The sequence below is a fragment of the Gracilinanus agilis genome, chromosome 1, assembly GCF_016433145.1.
Source record: "Gracilinanus agilis isolate LMUSP501 chromosome 1, AgileGrace, whole genome shotgun sequence".
Lineage (NCBI taxonomy): Eukaryota > Metazoa > Chordata > Mammalia > Didelphimorphia > Didelphidae > Gracilinanus > Gracilinanus agilis.
Window position 1 is genome coordinate 192341966 of NC_058130.1, and position 22426 is coordinate 192364391.

At 37.6% G+C, this 22426-nt stretch overlaps 1 protein-coding gene across 1 annotated transcript in view; it reads left to right on the forward strand.

Moving 5' to 3' along the window:
• Nucleotides 1-22426, forward strand: part of MAMDC2 (MAM domain containing 2) — a 246321-nt gene that overhangs the window by 208723 nt on the left and 15172 nt on the right. Inside the window, exon 11 of the mRNA XM_044657367.1 lies at nucleotides 684-836. Coding sequence (XP_044513302.1) covers nucleotides 684-836 — 153 coding nt within the window. The remainder of the gene's footprint in view (nucleotides 1-683; nucleotides 837-22426) is intronic.

Consider the following 22426-nt stretch of genomic DNA (forward strand, 5'->3'; position numbering starts at 1 on the left):
CTAACTCTAATTATTATTGTTGTTGTTATTGCTGTTATCCCTTGATCCCAGATAATGCATTAAGTAATAGAATCCAGTTAACAAGGGGAAATGAGTCCAGGGAAGATCATGGGAAACACTGAATCTACGATCCCCTCTTAACCCTATCGGACCCTCCCCCAAACCATATTCTGCAGGATTGATCCCCATCCCCAAAGAAAATAATCATGATGAGTCCAAGCTATAGCGTGAGTTTGTTGCCATATTTTGTCTTCTTCTTAAAGGAGCCTGTAAGTTATAATAACAATAATAATGATTAACATTTATATAGTCCTTACTTTGTGCCAGGCACTGTGCTATTATAGTTTGGTAAGCCTGGCTTACTAGTCAAATATTATAGAGTCACATCTGTACTTTAAAGTAGAAAAGAAGGTATGTGAATGCACATACATGTGTACATGCATGCTTTATGATTATGTATGTCTATGTACACATAAATGTATCAGGGGGTGTACCACATAAAGGAGGAAGATGTGGCTTTCTAGGCAGGAGTATAAATGGTCAAGAAAATAGAATAGCTCCCCGACCATGTGCATGAAATATCATCTTGCAGCACTTATAAATAGATCTCCTACTGTAGGCATTTGAATGCATATTTATGGAAATTGGTTGAAGCAGTCACCAACCCTGCTGTTTCCTCATAGAGATGCTTCCGCCCCCACCAGGGGAATGCACTTTTGAGCAAGATGAATGTACATTTACTCAAGAAAGAAGAAACCGGAGCAGCTGGCATCGAAGGAGAGGAGAAACACCCACATCCTACACGGGTCCAAAAGGGGATCACACTACTGGGGTAGGTGAGTCAAACTTCATGTCATACTTTTGGAGCAGAGGGAGGCCAGGTGGTGTCTTTAAAGAAAATCTTCCCAAATGGTGTTCTCTGAAAGACCCAAGCATCGCTTAGAGATCATCGTCAGTCACCTATATATTTTGCATTTGATGCATATAAATCTGCTCACATACAAATTACATGTGGGACTCCGTATACATCTATTAATGATATGTGGAATATTTACTCAACATATATTGCTTATGTAAGTAGGGGATTCAACAAACAGATGTTATATACAGGTCTCAACATACATGTTAGGTCCCTTACAGTGTAGTCTTAAAATAGCTCTTGCCATCTGCTATGTTCCTTAAGCAATTTTCCCTCTCACTTGTCATATATATAATAATAAAGAGGGCCAGTCGTGGATGATTCATAAAAGGGAGATAGAAAAAGTCTGTGTGGTGAGTCTTTCTTCCAGCACTCCCCTGGGGCCAAATATACACTAGGAAACTTTAAAGGGGTGTCACCTCGAAACTGGGTGACCTGAATGGTCCTGCTACCCCACAGGAGCTGGGGGCAAGGCTTCCTATAAGAGGAGGTATGTGGTACCCCAATCCGATCCTAAATAAGGACGAGGTTCACGCAAACCTCCCCCCAATCAGTTAAATTCACAGCATGGTCTGACTTCAAGATGGAGACAGCCAGACCAAGCTGTGGTTCCCCTCTTCCTTGTTGTCTCTCAGCACTCTGGAACACTATCTGACTGTTTAATGGCTTTTTTATTATTCACAAATCAGGGATTAGGGAAAGTGGTGAAGGGCAGAGGGATTTTGGGGTGCCCCTTTAACTATTCCTATGGAGTCCATCACTTAAGTGGGAACCTTAGTGGTTCCCACTCCTAAGCTTCTCCCCTCACCCATTCTCCTATTTCTATATCTATTTTTCTGTTTCTATCCTTTTCTAAAATTGTAAGGTTTGACAGAAAAGGGTCTCTCAGCAAAGTTGGGTAATGGGTGAAGGAAACTAAGAGATTGCTCCCAAAATTGTTGAAATCTTGATGGGTGAGATGTGATGGAAAGGCTTTGATCAGGCAATCAAGGTTTCAATTTCCAAAAGAAAGATCCTCAGCAAGCCCTCAGGACTGGATCCGAGCCGGATTGTCCTCTTCCTCCCTCTTCCCAGTCCTCTGCCTGAAGACCTGTCCTCTCTCCTCTTCCTCGGAGAAAATCCCAGAATCCTCCCCTGTCTCAACTATCAGCAAATGTCAGCAACTGCCTTCTCTTGCTCCTTTGGTCCCATCCTCCTTGCACAAATCCCATCCTTACATATAGGGTAAGTAAAATTACTACCTGGGATCTTGCTTTTCCTTATTTTTTGCCTTGGTCCATCCTTCTATTACTACAATTTATCTCCTTGTATTTTCTCTTGCTAAGGGGGGGAATAAATCTCCAGTGAGAAGTAGATAGAATAAGAGGCAAGGCTGATTCTCTAGCTCCATGTTGGCAAACCTATGGCATGTGTGCCAGAGTGGGCTGCTCCCCTTCCCCTCGCTGCATGTGCCTGAGGACATTCCTCACTTCACCCTCTCCTCTGCCCAGCAGCCCAATGGGAGTGCTTCCTCCCTCCCCTGTTTGGGGTAATGGGGTAGCTCACATGTGTGTGAGGGTTGCAATTTGAGCACTCAATCTCTAAAAGGTTCACCATCACTGCTCTAGAGGATGCAACTCAGTTTGAACATATAAAAACAAAGGGGAGCTGGGAACATGAACACTTAAAGCCACAGTCTATTCTTCATTGGCACATTAAATTTCCATCACATCTTCTCTTCTACTAAAGATGACTGGAAAGAGTTCAGAATGTTAAAATAATAATCATAATAGCTGTAACTATGGAGATTTGTTTGGGAGAATAGTCTATTCAAAGCAAAAGTTATTTAAAATCTATTTTTAAATAGAAGTACATGATGGAAACTTTCCTTTTCCCCACATTTTACTAGGAATCACTATAGCATCTGGTGTCGGGGACCCATACTAATATATATTAATGAATCGTTTCCACTTTCCCTTATGTATGTTCACATCTAGACAGAGCCTGTTAACATTCCTATTTTCCCATAAGTAGTCACCAAGGGACTTAGAAATGTGCCAATCAGATTTATACATAAATTTAAACAAACTATCCATCTCTCTCTCTTTCTATCTCAGATAGGTGTATAGGGAGAGAGAGAGAGAGAGAGAGAGAGAGAGAGAGAGAGCGAGCTATCTGCCAGGGCTTGTCATCCCAATCCCTGAAATGCTGATATCACTCTACAAGGAATGAGACAAACATAGGACCTGCAATCTCTCTGGCCCTCCTTTACAGGAAGGAGTTATCTGACCCTACTCCCCTGGAACTGGAACCCCACCCCAGTCAAGACAGAAGACATCTATGCCTATGTCTATTCTTCTTTAAATGCTCTGGTAGACTGAATTGCAAGAGGATGATGAGGAATGTGAAAGGTCTTGAGTTGCCACTTGAGGATAAGTTTAGCTTGAAGACAAGAAGATTTGCAAAACTGGAGGGGGTAGAGTGAGAAGAAAGAGGTATCATTATAAATTTCAAAAATTATCATGTGAAAAGAAGATTAGACTTACTTTTTTCTGCTTGATCCTAAAAGTCAGAAGTAGGAACGAAGGATAGAAGTTAAGAGAGGTCACCTTTATGAATATAGGGTAAGCAGGAAATCATAGTCTTAGAGTTGGAAGGGATCTAGGAGCCTGTCTATTCCAACTATATCCAGATAAGAATCCCTTCTACAACCAACTAATGGGAAGTCAGGCATCTAGCCTTTGCTCTAAGATCTCTAATGAAGGGAAACCCAATTCCCCCAAGGTAGGGAGGTAATCATTTTGTTTTTGTACAGGTTATTCTAAAAGTCTTAGACTTACATTCATTTTCTAGTATTCAACATCCAATCCAAATATCTTCAGTGATAATTTTGTCTAATTACAAGCTTCAGTTGAACCTCATTTATTTAATGATGGCTCCATGCTCCATCACAAGCATTCCCAGAGCCAAAAGGGATCAATGAGTATAGGGAGCCATGCCTCTATATGATTTTTTGGGGTCCTGAGCAGCATGGTGGCATAGGATGGTTAAAGCAGGAGAAAGAAAATGAGAACAACTAGACTAGTGGTTAGCCCATGCTGTTCCGAATTCTGCGGGCTTGGGAGTTTATTATATACTGATTTCAAGCAAAGAACACAAAGGAATCACAGTTGTGAAGGGGTAATAAATCACACGTAACCCATTGAAGTCTAAAGAGTAAAGGTGCAAAGACAAATGCTCAAATTCCAACCACCAACTTAGTAGGGGATAATTCTGGGAGAGGAAATACCCCATGGAGATGCTCACCAGTCAAATCCTAAAGGAGCCAGTTCTAATCTGAATATGCACTCTTATCTAAGTAACATTTGTTAGGATTCAGGCTTCTCAATTATCAAGGAAAGGAATCATTAACTCAGTAGATGTTGGTCTGCCACTTCAAAGCTCTCCAATAAGAATTCTAAGAAAGGTGGGGATCAAAGACTGAGTCAAAAGAGGAGCCTCAGATTTTTATCTTAGATAGCCCATTCTGTCTGTCCTGACATGCAGTGCAGAAAAATCATACACACAGTTTTACTTGTTGATGATTTTGTAATGGGATCCAGATAAAATATCTGTTACAGACTCTGTTTCTCTAAATGACTCCTAATAGCCTCTTGGAGGGATCAAGTTGATTTTGGATTAACCTACCTGCTGGTGGTACCAGAGCTTTTCGGGGCTCAGGTGACCAGAACCAAACACAAAGACTGCCTCAGTCTGGATTGGTCACGTAGGGAATCCAGATAACAGGCCCTAAATTTGATCCTATTTCTCCAAAGGCTTTAATACATCGAACGGCTTCCCACAAATGAGGGCTTGAGTAGTCAGGGAAAACTCTCATGGAGGAATTTGGACTTTAGTTGAGCCTTAAAATAGAAAGAATTTGGATAGGTGGAGAAGAGTGAGTAGGGCATTATATCATGGGCATTGGCATGGGGTAGGAATGAGCAGGACATCTCTTGGAAATGGATTCAAAATTTTAGGTGACTGTAATCATTTCCTGGTATCTTCAACATGTTATTATATATGTATGTGTGTATACATATACATGTATACATACCTGCATGAATAATATATTTCATGTATCCTATATATATGGTTTTCATAGAATTATTGATTTAGAACCCAAAGAGCCCTTAGAGACCATATCTAGAAGAAGAGTCCTTGACCCTTTTGGTGCCATGGAACCCTTTGGCAGTCTGGTAAAGCCTATGGACCCTTTCTCAAAATATTGTTTCAAAATACAAAAGACTACAAAGTAAGATAATTATTTTGAAATATAGTTATTAAAATAGTTTTGATGACAAGTTCATAGATTCCAGGCTAAGAATTTGTGATGTTGGACTAAGTGTCTTATTTTATAGTTGAGAAAACTGAGAGCCAGAAAGACTAAGCCAAGGCTACAGAAGTAGTAGGTAGAGGAATCAAAACTTTTACTCAGGTCTTCTGGCTACAATCTTACCTAAAATAATGAATGCCCTATTACCCAAAAATGTCTTCTCTATTTCTTTTCTGCCTATCTTTCTCAGTACTTGAGGTTCCTACCTTTGATGAATCTTGAATTCTAGCCTGGAAGGCTCTGGTAAAAATGCAGATAGCTTAAATGGGTAGGGGAAAGCACTAATTTGAACACATTGATGAATGCCATAGCTGTGATTAAAAAATTAAGAATATGTGATTTTGTTAGTGTGGGGAACTCCTCGTATAGGATTTCCTTCAGACTGTAATCCATCTATAATTTGATAGATCAATTCTAAGAATTTCCCTGAGGAACATAATAGTTAAGTGGTTTGTCCCATGTCACTCTTCTAGTAAGAGATTTGAACCCACATGTACTTGACTTCAAGTTTGGTACCATATCCTCTATACCATACTGTCCCTTAACTGGGATTACTTTATCTAAATTAAGCTAGCCACTTACTTAGTAGGACTCTAAGGTAATAAAAAAAAAGAAAAATCAGAAAAGGAGAGGTCTAGAACATGGACCCTCCTAAGGAAAGATAGACTTGGGAGAGAACACGGTACAATGAAAAGGGTGTGAAATATGGAGTCAGAAGACCTGAGACTGAATGGCAATTTCTACCTGTATGGTGACCTTGCTATTTCTCACACATGCCATGCCAACTCCTGTCTCCATGACTTTGTACTCTGTCCCAAGTGCATGGATACTCAAGCTATTTTCCTTGGCCTCTTAGAGTCTTTGGCTTCCTTCAAAGAATAGTTCAAGCCTTCTGGAGGACCTGAGTCCATCTCAGTTTTCATAGAGATATCATGGGGCCATCACATCTCAGTTTCCTTATATGTCAAATAAAACAGTATGACTTGATGACCTCCAGGGTCCCTTCCAACCCTAATGTTATGTCTCTTATTTCCTGTGATGTCCCAGGATAGACCCTGGTTAGCCAGGAGCTACCATTAGGGTCTTAGGTATACTGGCTTAGAATAGAGAAGCAGAGGTCAGAAAGGGGAAAGGATGGAAAGCTGAAGCCAAATATTGCCTGCTTTACATATTGACTAGACCAGCCCTTGTCATTCCTGTCCCCTTATAACCAATTGCTCTAGGTATGTGTCTTGCTTCCTCAATTGAATTAGAAGTTCCTTAAAGACACAGATTATCTCTTATATTTCTTTGGTGCTCTCCTTATATATCAGACATAAAAACAATGAGATAGAAGAGCTAATAAAGTGTTGGACATGAAAGAAAAAGACCCGAGTTCAAATTCAATGTCAGGCACTTACTATAATTGGGGCACCTTGGGCAGATGGTTTAATAACTCTGAGCCTCAGTTTACTCATCTGTAAAATGGGCATAATAATAACCCTACCTCACAGAGTTGTAAGACTTAAAAGAAATAACATATGTATGTAAGGTGTTTTGTAAAACTTTTAGTGCTATAAAAGCGTTAGCTAATATTATTAGATAATCACATATACTTAGTAGGATAGGAAGTAGAACCTAGATATGTGATTTTTTTGAGGTAAGGAACTCTTAGAAGACAGGACTCATTCCACCAATATAGGCGGACACTTCTCTGTAATTTATAGTCAGACAGTTGCCTAGCCCTGATTGGTCAAGTGTGTTGCTCAAAGTCACACAGCCAGTATGTATGAGAGGACTTGAATCAAGGTCTTCCTGATTTGGAAGCAAACTCTCTATCTGCTGGCTCTCTACTGTGTATTTATGCACAGGAGGAATACAGTAAATATTTGCTCAATGAAGGCCCAACTCTTACTCCTTCCCAAACCACTGCAAACATCCAAATGTTCACGACTGGCAACAAGTCTAGTTTCTCAACTGCCAAAAGAACAATTACGTGAAAATCCAATAAAATACACACATATCAAATTATTTGAATTTTACTCTCTAAGTTATATCATAACTGGAGTCTCTGAACATATGGAAAGTCATTAAAGAAAAAAAGAACAAAAGCTTCATTGTGTTTTGCACTATATAAAAATATCAAATATTTAAATATCGAGAGTTTGGTGTGTGAGTGTAATAGGGATCTAAGAACTGACTGACATCCTGAGAGTTGTAGTTCAGAGAGACTCTGTCTTTTTACAAGCTCAGAAAGGAGGTTTCCGTAGGCAGTAGTGGCTAAGAAATCACAGTGGAAAATGTGGTGTCTGGAGGCAGACAACCCTAGCTCATATGTTTGCTATCTCTATGTCCAATCCAATAACTATTCAGATTATACCTCTACCCCATTAGATGAAACTTCCTAATGGTACAAAACATGGAAAATTCCGGTTTTACAGCATTTTTGTTCCTGAGGTCTGCTGTCTTCTCTTTCCTGGCTATTTTTATTTCATCTGTTAAAAATAACAACAAACTGTTCTCAAAACACCTTGTGTTGTGTTCCAATTAAGTACTTAAGTGCTTGAATGATCTGTGATTTCATCAATATGGAAACTCCTTAAACTATTCAGATAATATCCCATAAGACAGTTTTCATGTGATCAAGAAAACTCATTACCTAAGTACAGAGAAACTCAGTGGGGCTTATCCTCAAAGCACAAAGTTCACAGAAGAATACATCCAGAAATGAAAGCATCCTTAGAGGACATATAGTCCAACTTGTTTATTTCACAGATGAGGAGACTGAGATGTAGGGATATTAGGTGACTTGCCCAAGGACATACAGATAGCAAACATCTGAGCTAGAGTTGTCTGCCTCCAGACTTAGGACTCTTTCCATTGTAACACACTGCCTCAAAATCTATCCCTGGGCCAGTGCTCCTGTGTGGTAGGTATTTTTAAAATATTTTGATAACTATTTCAATATAATTGGTTTCCCTTGTAATCTAATTGTTTTATCTTTCTTCACTTATTTTATTTTATGTTTTTAAAAGCATGACCAATGAACCCAAGTTCACCTTCAGGTGAGAATAAGGCATTAGAGAAAGGTTTTAGTGGAGATGCCAACTTAAGAAAATGGCTTTAACCTTAGCACCCACTGTAAAGTTCCCCTAGCCCCCCCCCAAAAAAAACATGTTCCACATCAAAAATTAACTATTTACCACATTGGTTATATAGTTACCTATAAACAAAATGTCTAAAGCCTTTTTTTTTGGTCTTTAAATTTCTTCTGTATTTTCTTGCTATATAAAGCAACAATCACCCCCATTGCTTCCTTGCCTGATAAGGCTAAATGCTATCTTTCTTCTATTGACAAGACACATAACCTAGGCCAGTTATTACTACCCACACTTGAATCAAGTGATATTTTCACCATTAGCACATTCTCACCCTTCACTACCAGAAGTAAGGATTAAATTTTTTGTTTGGAAATGGAAAATTCAAGTGAATGGTATTTCTGGGTTCCTAGGTGGCACAAGTAAATGCTCACACTGAAAATTTCACAATTGGATCTCTTGAGCATGTACAAAATGACTCCAGAACACACTTGGATTTGGATCTTCTGAAGTTCAAATCCCCTTCTGTTTTGTTTTGTTTTTTACAGATGAGGAAACTAAGACTCACCATGTCTGCATAACTTGCCTAAGGTCACACAGCTATTTTGTGGGAGGAAATGAACTGGAACACAAGTCATTTAATTTTTATACCTGTACCAAATTGTAATATGGGCAGCTAGATGGCACACTAGACAGAGTGCCAGGACTAGAGTGAAACCTGAGTTCAAATCCAACTTCAGGCACTTACTAGTGGATCTTAGATACTTATGAACTGTGTGAACCTGAGCAAGTTATTTAATCCAGTGTGCCTCAGTTTCCTCATGTGTAAAATGAGCTGGAGAAGGAAATGGCAAAGACCATTATCTTTGCCACGAAAAACCCATACGGGGTCATAAAGAGTCAAACTCAACTGAAATGACTAAACAATAACTTTAAATAATATTAGCCTGCACTTATTTGGCACTTCATGATATTCAAAGCTCTTCAGACTATCATTCCATTTGATCCTCAAAGGAACTAGCTCTATGAAGTAATAAAAGTAACATTATCCCAATTTTATAGATAAAGACACTAAGTCTCCAGTGAAACAACTCACGTGACTATTGTGTCAGAAATGGGAATGGAATCTGCATCTTCAAATTCCTTGCCTGCTTTTCCTTTCATTTTCCTTCATTCTATAATGCCTTCAGCTGAAATGACCAGCTATGGAGAACTGGGTTCTAGACCAGTATCCCCTTCTCAAAAGGGAGGAGGTTGGCATAGATGATCTCAAAGGTCCCTTTCAATTTTAGCCTCCCATGATTCTATGAAGTATAATCCTACATTTTCTTGGGCCAGTCAACCAGAGAGGAAACAAAATAATAATGAGAAGTTCTGATTCATCATGAGATGTGAGTGATATAGTCATACTTTCAGCTTCTCATCTTTGGGGCCAGATGATCCCTATATTAAAAAGAGTTATCACCACATCTGGCACTTTTTATTAGTAGTCAATAGAGAGAGCAGATTTTATTATCTTGGCTTCTAAATCTACTGATTTAGTTGAAGGAAGAGTCTCTGCTGGTCTGGCCATGTTTGAAAAAGCACATTAATGAAATACTATCTTGTATCTATACTGTCACAATTAAAATTATTTCAAGTTTTATTTATTATATTCAAGATTTTGGAGTAAGAATATCAGTTTATTGATTATATCAGTTTATCAATTAGACCAGCATCATAACCAATAAAGTGGCATAGGTCTATGACCCTCTCAAATGACCAGACACCCCAAATCTTAGTCAGACAGCTCAGGAAATAGAGTTATAGGAGTTCATCATGAGGCAGTCCATCAAACTATCCAACCCCCCATCTCCATGTCCCAGGGATCTCTTACACAGAGAAAAAAAAATCTTTGTCCTCTTCATTTATTAACCAAATTCTATGAAAAGTAAAGGCATTCTTTTGGATTTCTAAGGACAAAGAAAACACAAAAAAGTAGTAGGCTGGATGGAATCTCTGACCCAAATCCCAGATATAGGAATATACTGAAATTCTTCACCAATCACAGGAGTTACGTTCCAGAGACCCCTGTGATAGATGAAAATTCCTAAAGTAGCAGCTTTACATTTATCTTATTATTTATATATATTTAAGGCTTTATAAACCCTTCCCACTCTCCTATAAACCTTTCCCACACTCTTACTAATCTCTCCCACTCTATTATAAAAACTGAGCCATTCAGCGCCAGGATACAGAACATAGTGCTGTGGTTGGTCGCCTTTCATTCCATCAGCTAATATAGTAATGCCTGCTTTGCACTCAGCCATGTACAATCTCATGTTGGCAAATTTGGGCACGCAGTAGGGGTGTGCTGCATTTCCATTGTGTATTGTACGGTATTTATCCACAAAATCCTGCAATAAAGCAAAAACTCCGCAATACAAAATTAGATTTAAAAAAAAAATACCTTCAATAAGTGGACCACGATATAGTGAGGGATTATTGTACAGTGATTCTCCCTAGTACATAAGAACTGAGGTCTTTCTACTCTAGAGCAATGATATAAGAATTAATACAGTATATGAAAAACAAATTCTCATAGTACTTAAGATAAATCAGAGACTTTGAGCTGTAGTCCCTCCCTGCCTCACTTTCCAAATGTGTTTGGTAGTGGTGTATCCAGCATCTTGATGTATTGGTCAATTAAAATGGGAAGGAGAATGGAGTGGTGGATAGAGTGCTGCATATGGAATCAGGAAGACCTGAGTTCAAATCCTATCTGATTAACTTATTATTAGCTGTTATTGTATTGTATGTATTGTATTGTATTACTTAATCTCTCTCACCCTCAATTTCCTTCCTGTTATAAAATGTGAATATTAATAGCAGCTAACTTCAGACTTGTCATGAGAATCAGTTAAGAGAAGATATAGAAAGTACTTTGTAAACCTTAAAGTATGGCGTAAATATTTGCTATTATTACTCTTGGTCAATCAATCAATCTTTATTTATTAAGCCTACTATATGCCAGGCCCCATGCTAAACACTTGGGATATGAAAAGAAACAAATGGCAGTCCCTGCTCTCAAGGAACTTAAAATCTAATAAGGCAGACAATATATGAACAAATAAATACAAAGCAAACCAGGATAAATAGGAAATAATTAACAGAGAAAAAGCATTAGAATTAAGATTAGAGAAGGCTTCTAATAAAATAAAAGTTTTAGTTCGAATTTAAAAGAAGACAGGGAAGTCAGAAGGTGGAGCTGAGGCAGAAGAATGTCCCAGTCATGGAGAACAGCCAGAGAAAATGCTGGGAAACAGAGATACAGAATCTTGTTTGTGGCACAGCCAGGAGACCGTGTCGCTGTATTCAAGAATATGTCATAGGAAGTAAGATTAAGACTAGAAAGGTAGGAAGGAGCTAGGTTATAAAGGGTTCTGCATACCAAACATCATTTTGTACTTGATCCTGAAGATGACAGGGAGCCACTATGTCTATGGAGTGAGAGATTATGACATGGTCAGACCTATGCTTTAGGAAAATCACAGAGAATGCAATGGAGTGTGGAGAAACTTGAGGCAGGTGGACCCACCAGTAGGCTAATGGCAAAAGTCCAGGCATGAGGTGATAAGATCCTGTGCCAGAATGGTGGCAGCACCAGAGGAGAGAAGGGGACATATTTTAGAGATGCTGCAAAACCTTGGTGATAGATTAGATGTAGGGATGAGAGACAGTGAGGAGTCCAGGATGACATCTAGGTTGAAAGCCTGAGGGACTGGTGTTACCCTGAACATAACAGGAAGTTTAGGAGAGGGAGAGGTAGGGGGAAATATAACAACTTCTTTTTTGGACATATTGAGTTTAAGATGTCTACTGGAAATTCATTTCAAGAGGTCTAATTTAAAAAAACTACAAACATCTACTCATAAGCCACAATTCACAGTTCAAACAAAAAATGAGGGGAATAGGAAAGCTGTCTTCCTTCTATGGCTATACAGGATATATAGCTATGTTCTGTGGAACTGGAAAGGGGGAAATCTAGTGGAAAAATCATCACTTGGATTCCTACAACACAGTTCTAAGAACTCTGCTTTTTTGTTATTCATATCATAAAATCTAAAGTTAGAAGATATTTTAGAAGTCATCTATTCTAAACTCCTGCACAATACACAGATCTCTTCTATATCATCTACATGATAAGTGGTTACTGAGACTCTATTTCTACTTATGTAGTACTTCCTGATGTTTTAGAAGTTTCCAGAAAAATAATATACAGCTCTAATCAATTAAATTTCATTTTGACTAACAACTTCCATCTAAATTCCATTCACTGACATTCCCCCATTCTTATCTTTTTCAGCTTTTCAATTTTTAAAAAATAGCTCTCATTAGAAAGCCAGCCTTGGAACTAGGAAGACCTTGGTTTGAGTTCTTTTTTTTTTTTGTTTTTTGTCTCGTGCTAACCTTGGGATCATAAATAAATCACTTAACCTCTCAATACCTCTAAGCAACTCTCTACAGTAGGAGTTTTTAGTCTTTCATCCTTAAACTTGTTTTTTAAAATATATATTTTGATAACTATATTTCTATATAGTTTTCCTTGGTAATCTTAACATATTTTATTTTATGCATTTTTAAAAATTCTTCTAAGAAGGAGTCTATTGGCTTCACCATGCTGCCAGAAATGTTCATGGCACAGAAAAGGTTAAAATCCTTTGCTCTAAAACTATGTTAGAGGTTAATTACAATTCCTATTATTGCATTAGTTAGAATAATTTCCATGGTGAGAATTCCCTATATTGATGAAATCACAAACTCTGAAAAGAAAGAAAAAAGCGTCCTCCCTAATTGTTTTTATCCTCATGCTCTCACTGCTAGACACCCTTCCTTTAAGGACTGAGAGACTGAACTTAGCCACTAAGGATCAGATAGGCAGCACTAGGCTGAATACCTGATACACATCTCTGTTCGAGCACTAACCCTCCATGACCAAAATAGGATTTGGTTTTTCATAGTCTTACTTAGCCATTTATTCTCATGGTTTCTCCCTCCCTACATGAGAAATGGCAACAAAAGTCAGTTTGTCTGATGTCTATACTTGGACACTATTCTCCAACAATGGCCCCACCTAGATACCCCCTCCCTCTAAGCCCAGCTAGAGGTAGAGCTGGCATGGCTCTTCACCGCCTCTTCAGTGCCCACCTCCAGTTGAGTTTCTCTTTTGCTAACATGATGTCCTATTATTCAGGGTAAACATTCTCATTTCCTTCAACCAATTTTTATATGATATGGTCTCATTCAAGTCTCCTCTGCACTCTGTAGACATTCTCCAATTTTTTAAAATTTCATCCTAAAATGCAGTGCCCAGGAAAGAACATGATGCTCCAGTGTTGTCTCCTCCCTTGTTCCACACAATGTATTTCTGCCAATATGGCCTAGAGTTGCATTAGTGTTTTTGGCAGCCACTACTTCGCAACTTTGGCTCAGATTGGACTTGCAGTCAACCAGAACCCCTAAGTTTCTTTCATATGATCTGCTGTCTAACCATATCTGCCTTATCCTGTGCTTGTACATTTGACTTCTTTTTTCACCTGAGTGCAGGACCTAACAACTCTCCCTATTAAATTTCATTTTGTTTGTCCCTTGCAGGTTGGGAGAGGCATTTGGCAAAGATTCCACTTTCCCAAAAGGAAAACTTAGAGATTAAGTGAAATGCCCAAGAAGAGTTATTCAGTTTTAGAGTCAAAGTTGGGGTTATGGCCAAAGTCTCCTGTCCTCTGCTTGGCCCCTTATGCAGTGGAATGAACACTAATGAAAAAAGAAGTAACTGGTAGCATGTTAATTTATCAAATTAAAAGTATCCACATATTAATAAGTCTGAAGTCAATCAAATGATAAGTACTTATCACTTACAATGGAACTGGTGTTCCAGATTTATTGAATAAAACTCTATCTTGTAAGAAGTTTACATTCTAATGGGAGAGGCAGCAAGGACATATATAAGACAAGATAAATATAAAGAGAATAAATACAAATAAATATATGACCTTTTCTTCTTTTTTTTCATCAGTGGGCCCTGGCATAATAGAACCCCATAAAAGCTAAATGCCTAATTCTATATTACAACCTGTTTTTAACTTTAAGCCTTCATTAAGAATGTTCAGTTGATTTATTTTTATGCCCTTAAAAATATCAATTCTGTTTATTGTGAATGAGTATAAAAACAAAGTATGTCCTCATCTATATGCCACCAAGGATAGAACAAACAAAAGGAAACATTTATTTGTTTGTTATTGAGCTAGATCACCCCAGCCCACATTCCCATGGCCCAAAAGAAGTCAAAATTGAGTGGAAACATAAAGTGAAATAGAATTTAGATTGCATTTAGATTACAAACTATGATAAATTATATTTAGGATAAGAAAAACATGGCACTTAAATATCTGGGATGTTTTCAAATGCTTGCCTGGATCTGCAAAATAGAATTAGATGGATAAAATACTCTCAATACATTTGAACTTTTCCCCTTGGTTGCCAATGGCTCCCTTTATTGTGACTTCCATATTCCATTATTTATAGGTGGCTAGGTGGTATAATAGGTAGGATTCTGGACCAAGAATAAGGAAGACTTGAGTATATATTTGGCTTTAGGCACTTATTAGTTGTGTGATCCTGGACAAGCCACAAAATCTCTGCTGCTTCGGTTTCCTCAACTGTAAAATGGGGATAATAATAACACCTGCTTCACAGGATTGTTGTGCAGATCAAATTCAATAATATTTGTAAAGTGTCTAGTATGTAGTAGGTAATTAATAAATACTTTTCTTCACTTTCTACTAAAACTATTTTTATTCAACTTATCATTGAGCCTCTTGACTAACTCCAACTCTGCCTTTGGCTCTATTGAGCACCTCCTTATCTTTTTGCATTCTTTGAACTCTGATAGTTTCTTTTCCTGCTCCTTTGCTGAATCCTTTACTTCATCCTTCCCACCACCTGTGATTGCTATCAGTTTGCCCTATGTCTTCTGCTTTTCTCCTACATACACTCTCTTAGGATCTATTCATATGGTTTTATTGATCATGCATATAACTCTCAAATCTATTTCCAGTACCTTTTGTCTAATCCAATATTTCTTGAGAGCTATGAATGAGCTATGGAATAGTCCCTAAAACCCCAAAACTGATTCAAGGCAAACACTTCTAAAATTTATTATCCATCCCATCCTCCAAAATCTCACAAGCTTCATCAATATAATTAATGGCATCATCATTATCTTGGTCCTACCTTGGTTCCTTGTCTCCCCTCTTTGAGTTATTTCCTACATTCAGACTATTAGAAAGTACTGCCAATTTTCCCCTAATTTTTATCAGATTCCTTCTTTTTTAGTCCCACAATAAGGCCCCATACAAACTCCATTAAGACCTAGAATACAGTAATCTCCTAACCAGATTTCTTCTCCATGAGCCCTTCTTATTCCTTCATATCCTATAAATAATAAACAGAGACTTCCTCAGCTGTCATTCTGATAGCCTTGGTCTCACCTGACTATTAAATCTAAGGACTGGAAAGTATATTCTAAAGGCTAATACATACCTAAACAACACAAGTTGGCTACAACTACAAGTGGCTATCCAGTCTTTGATTGAAGACCTTCAGGGACAGGAGCTCACTATTTCTTTTTTTAAAAAACCCTTAACTTCTATGTATTGGCTCCTTGGTGGAAGAGTGGTAAGGGTGGGCAATGGGGGTCAAGTGACTTGCCCAGGGTCACACAGCTGGGAAGTGTCTGAGGCCAGATTTGAACTTAGGACCTCCCATCTCTAGGCCTGACTCTCAATCCACTGAGCTACCCAGCTGCCCCTGCTCACTATCTCTTAATGCAGCCCATTCCACTTTCAGATAACTCCATTTGTAAAGAAGTTTTTTCCTTATGATCTAAATTTTCCAGAGACAAAATCTGCTATGTGGTACCACTAACACTGGAATGAAAAAATGAAAAAATGGAATTTTGGCAGGAAAAGAAGCTATGGAGCTCAGATATGTCTTTAAGTGTCCAAGTTTTATCTGCTTTATATCTATCCTGCATGGTGACTAAGATGTCCAAAAGACATTTGAGATTATGAGCACTTTTATAGCCTTTCAAAACATTTCTTTTGAAATTGATCAAATATTTCCTATGTGGTTTGCTCCAAAACCTTCATTTGACAAGAGAAAAATTATACCAAAGAGAAGGAAAACCTAGCCTGAGATTACTTTTTCTTATTCCCAGAGTTTGACTCCCAGAAAAGATACATCAAAGTATTTAACAGTCCTTAAAGTCCAGTATGAAACTCAAAAATTTCCAATAAATTATTTCTGCATGGAATTTGTACACATGTATCTTTCATGTATGAATATTTATAGCACTACTACACCATAAGTAATGAAGAGCAGGTTAATTTTTTAATGGCAAGACCTACATGAAATTATGAAAAGTGAAATGAATAGAATCAAGAGAATATAAGATACAGCTACAAAATTAATGCTTGAAGAATAACTTGTCAACAGTCCATATCCATAGAAAGAACTAATAAATGAAGACACAAAAGACATAGTTTACATATATGTGTGTGTATGTGTGTGTATCTATATTATCAAGTGGTACTTCTAATGTGGGAAGGGAGGAAGAAAGGGAGATACCTGGGAATTCTGATGAGGAAAAAAATAGAATAATTATATATACCATGTACAGATTATATTTGTCTGTCTGTGCTTGAAAAATACCATGGTCTAGAAGAAAAAGCAAATGTAATTGAGATCAGAAAATCTGGGTTCTAAATGCAACACTCTGCATGTATGAACTTGAGCTAATCAATTCTTCTCTTTGAGTCACAATTTCCCTATGTGCAAAATCAGAGTAATATTTACATTCCACTTCTCATGAGGCTACGATAACAAGAAACTCCTGATTTTGAACTTCAGGCTTTCCGTCAGTTGGACCCAACTTATATAATTGTCCTCATCTCTTGCTACACTCAAGATCATATTTTCTGAGCTTGCCAAGCAAACTATTTACCAGTGTACTTATCACTCTTTGGTTCTCACCTCTAAGTTCTTATTTGTATTATTCTTGCTGCCTGGAATGTTTTTCTGCCGCCTTTGTGCCAGACTGTGTCCATGCACCTTCAGCACCCTGGCACAACAGATGTATCTGTCAGTTCTTCCATTAAACTTTTCATAATGATCCTATGCAGACCTGAACCTTTCTATATGTGTGCATACATAGTAATGAAAAGTACAGCTAACCAGAACCCTAAGGGAATGAGTCATTGAAGACAGCTCAATGCTCCAAAAAGCAAAAGGCTAACTTTTTAAGTGCCTGAAGGTTGAATTCTAACTTCCTGAAAATGGACTATTCAATTTTTTGCTACTCTAGAATGATTATAATGAAAAATAACAGTGTGGTGCTTTGTCTATCATGTTATTTCTTCATACCAACTCTGGGAGCTTATCAATGTAAATATGATTATGCCCATTGCACAAATGCTGAAAGTAGAGTATCAGGAAGGGGGAGTGACTTGTCCAAGGTCCTGAATATAATTCACTATTATTTCCTTGAGTCAAGATCATTGTTATGAGCATCACTTATAATGATGATCTATAGATATAGCAAATATAGCACTGCTCCTCCCTGATTCCCTTCTAAGTTGCGTGGTGATTCTCTCTTGAGTATGGCACATGAATGCTCTTGCAAAGTAATAGGGTGTTATGAAAAAATAATAAGCTGTCCAGATGATCAGAGGAAGAAATAGAATATCTAAATAAACCTATTTTAGAAAAAAAAATTGAATGAGTCACAAATGAATTCCCTAAGAAAAAAGCATCAGGACTAGATGAATTTACAAGTGAATTCTATCTAGCATTTAAATAGCAACTGATTTCAAAATTAAATAAATTATTTGAAATAACAAGTAAAGAAGGACTTTTACTAAAGTCCTTTTATGAAACAAATATGGTGCTGATACCTAAACCAGCGGGGAGAAAAGAAAATTATAGACCAATTTCACTAACAAATATGGATGCAAAAATCCTAAATAAAATTCTATCTGGGAGACTACAACAATATATCCAAAGATTACACATTGTTACCAAACTGAATTTATGCTATAATACAGGCATAGTTTAATATAAGGGAAACTATCAACATAATTGATTTTGTCAATAACAAAAACCATATAACCATATCAAAAGTTGCAGGAAAAGCCTTTAACAAAATAAAACACTCATTCCTATTAAAAATACTGGAAGGCATAAGAATAAATGGGTTTTTTCCTAAAATGACATAAGCATCTGCCTAAAACCATCAGCAAGTATTATGTGTAATGGGGATAAGTTAGAAACCTTCTCAATAAGATCAGGAGTGAAAGGATGCTCATTAATACCCATATTATTTAACATAGTATTAGAAGAGCTAGTAATAGCAATAAGAGAAGAAAAAGAAATTGAAAGCATCAGAATGGACAAAAAGTTGATAAAAACTATCTCTGTATGTAGATCTCATGAAGGCATATGTGGAAAATCCTAGAGATTCAACTTAAAAGTTAATTGAAGCTATCAACTTTAGCAAAGTAGCAGGATATAAAACAAACCCACATAAATCATAAGATTTTTTATATATTACTAAGTTCTGCAAGAAGATATAGAAATAGATATTTCATTTAAAATAGCCAGAGATAGAATAAAATGCCAAGAGTATACCTGTCAAAACAAACACAGCGACTACATGAACATTATTATAAACCACTTCTTACATAAATACAGTCAGATCTAAATAATTGGAGAAATATTAATTGTTCATGAATGGGCACAGTCAATATAATTAAAATGACTATAATGCCCAAACTAATCTACTTATTCAATGCCATCCCAATTAAATTACAAAAAAAATTATTTTATTGAGCTAGAAAAAATAATAACAAAAAAGTAATGGGGTGGAACACAGGTGGTCATTACATATTATAAACACATACGCTTTTTTAAAACCCTTACCTTTCATCTTAGAATCAATATTGTGTATTGGTTCTAAGGCAGAAGAGTGGTAAGGGCTAGGCAATGGGGATTAAGTGACTTGCCCAAGGCCACACAGCTAGGAAATGTCTGAGGTCACATTCGAACCCAGGACCTCCTGTCTCTAGGCCTGGCTCTCAATCTACTGAGCTACGAAGCTGCCCCTAAACACATACACTTTTAAAAAATGTAGGAACTCTTATCAGCATCATGACCAACCCTGCTTCCAGAGGACCAATGATGAGATCTACTAAGTACTTTCTGATAGAAATGAAAGACTCAGATGCATAATGACATATTACCTAATATGTAAATTATCTACCTGTGAATATGTGTGTGTACTACACATTTGGTTGGGGAAGAATGGATAAGGGCAGGTAGGTGGCTCAGTACTGGGTCTGGAGTCAAAAAGATATGAGTTCAAATTCAACTTCAGACATTAACTATGTGATCCCGGTCAAGCCATTTAACCTCTTTTTTGCCTTAATCCACTGGAAAAGGAGGTGGCAAACCATTCCCGAAAGCTCACCAAGAAAACTTCATGGACAGTATTGGCATGTTATTTTCCACAGGGTCATGAAGAGTCAGACACAACTAAATAACTGAACAACAATAACATACGTGTTTTACATTTATGTGTGTGTACACATTCTTCTGAACTTAGCCATTGCAAAAGTTTAGTTTGGTTGACTAGATATATCTGTCACAGAGTTTTTTTTCCCCTTTCATTTAAAATCAGAGGTGGGTGGAAGGAAAAGACAGCAGATTCTTGCTAATTGAAAAAATAAATTTTAATTCAAATTTTAAAAAATAAACTCATGTATAGCAAAGATGTGTTATGCCTCAGCAGAACTGCTTTGAAATGCAAATGATTATTTGATTCTGACAATAGCCTAATGCTTCCTATAGCATCCCCATCCCACTAAGTAAACTAAAGTCTGGTTGTCCATTCACAGTAGAAATGTCCTGGGTTTTCACATGCTATAGTATTTAAATACAGCTACTAAAATAGCTATCTTCAATATAAAATAGTAGACTATAAAACTAGAATAAGACTGCTTTATTTATAGCCTAAAGGGACCTTTATTTCAAAGATGTAGGAAATTCCTACTAAAGAAACTCCCTTTATGAATCTAGGGCAGAACCTCTTCTCAACTTATAATCTTAGAGATCTATCTGGAGCATTGATAAGTTAAATGACTTGCCCAAGGTCACACGTGTATCAGAGGCAGAATTGAGAAATCTAGATCTTGACTCTGAGGTCTATGGCAAACAACTTAAAAGGAACTAAAAGGAATTATTGGTACTAAAGCATCAAGAAGCAACCCCACACCCCACTCTTATCACCACAACCAACAGATTCATCACCACCTACAATCTACTCCTCGGAATCTTTTGTTTTGTTTTGTTTTTTAAACCCTTGTACTTCGGTGTATTGTCTCATAGGTGGAAGACTGGTAAGGGTAGGCAATGGGGGTCAAGTGACTTGCCCAGGGTCACACAGCTGGGAAGTGGCTGAGGCCGGGTTTGAACCTAGGACCTCCTGTCTCTAGGCCTGACTCTCACTCCACTGAGCTACCCAGCTGCCCCTAATCTTTTTTTTTTAACAGTAAATGCCTTCAGTAATATCTAATTACATTATTACAGATCAATTGAAATGTATATCAAGGTGAGCAGATTCAGCAGAATTACCTCTTCCGTGTCCTGCATCAGTCCGCTTTATTAGCTACTCCCTGGCAGAATTAGGAAGCTCCCCAGTCCAGATGCTCCTTGTTTAATGAGGCAACAGAGAACAAAGTCAGCTCAGTTCCTGAGATTTTATTACTCATTGTTATCCTATTAGCATGTGTGTGGTGCCATATTTTCAGAGTACTCTGTAATCAGCCATTATTTGTTGTAGTGCCCTTGATGTTTATGGGGGTGCTTCATAGCAAAAAAAAAAATCATGCCTTACCAAGTATCTTAAATACTGCTGAATTGAAATTGTTGCATTTTTTAGCCCTAGTAATTTGCTGATGAATGAACCTTGAAAAGTCATCTCTGTTTCCCTAGCTCCTGGATAAAGTTATCCTCACTCCATCTCAGGAAGATAACTGTACATCTTTTCTTCAACAATTTCTAAGGGAGATAACCATACCTTTACTTAGCAGTGCTTCCAGGGACTCAGAGGTCTTCATGATCTCAAGCCATTAACTTATCCTCCAAAATAATAGCACTTGAAGTCAGAAGCATTTTTAATTCCCAGTAATTATTTCCTATCCACACCATGCTTTTGGTACTTTGGCCTCATCTCTTTCGTGCAGGAAACCTAGACTCTGCCCATTGGCTGAGTTTTTATTGGTGAAGTCTTCCACCTTATCTCATCCTAAGCCAGGCATCTTGACATCATATCCTCAAGGACTTGCATGCCCCCATCTCCTTCTACCACCACTTTATGTATTGTCACGTCCCATTAGAGTATAAGCACCTTTAGGGCAGGAATTGACTTGCTTGCTTGCATTTATTCCTGACACTATAAATGGGTGAAATGCTTTACCTATCTTTCTATATTTATAATCAGAAAATCACTGTAATGGAGCTGTTGCTAATATATTAGAATGTTAATAAAGTCTATTTGAAGCAGTTGTGATTCAGTGGTTAGAGCACTGGGGCCTGGAATCAGGAAGACCTGAGTTCAAATCTGGACTTTCTAACTGTGTAACACTGGCAAGTCACTTAAACTCTGATTGCCTGGGGAAATGATCCACTGTGGAAGGAAATGGCAAACCACTCCAGTATCCTTATCAAGAAAACTCCAGGGGGCAGCTGGGTAGTTTAGTAAATTGAGAGCCAGGCCTAGAGATGGGAGGTCCTAGGTTCAAATGTAGCCTCTGGCCTCAGGCCCTGGGCAAGTCACTTAACTCCCAATGCCTAGCCCTTACCACTCTTCTGCCTTGGAGCCAATACTATGTATTGGCTCCAAGACAGAAGGTAAGGGTGAAAGAAAGAAAGAAAGAAAGAAAGAAAGAAAGAAAGAAAGAAAGAAAGAAAGAAAGAAAGAAA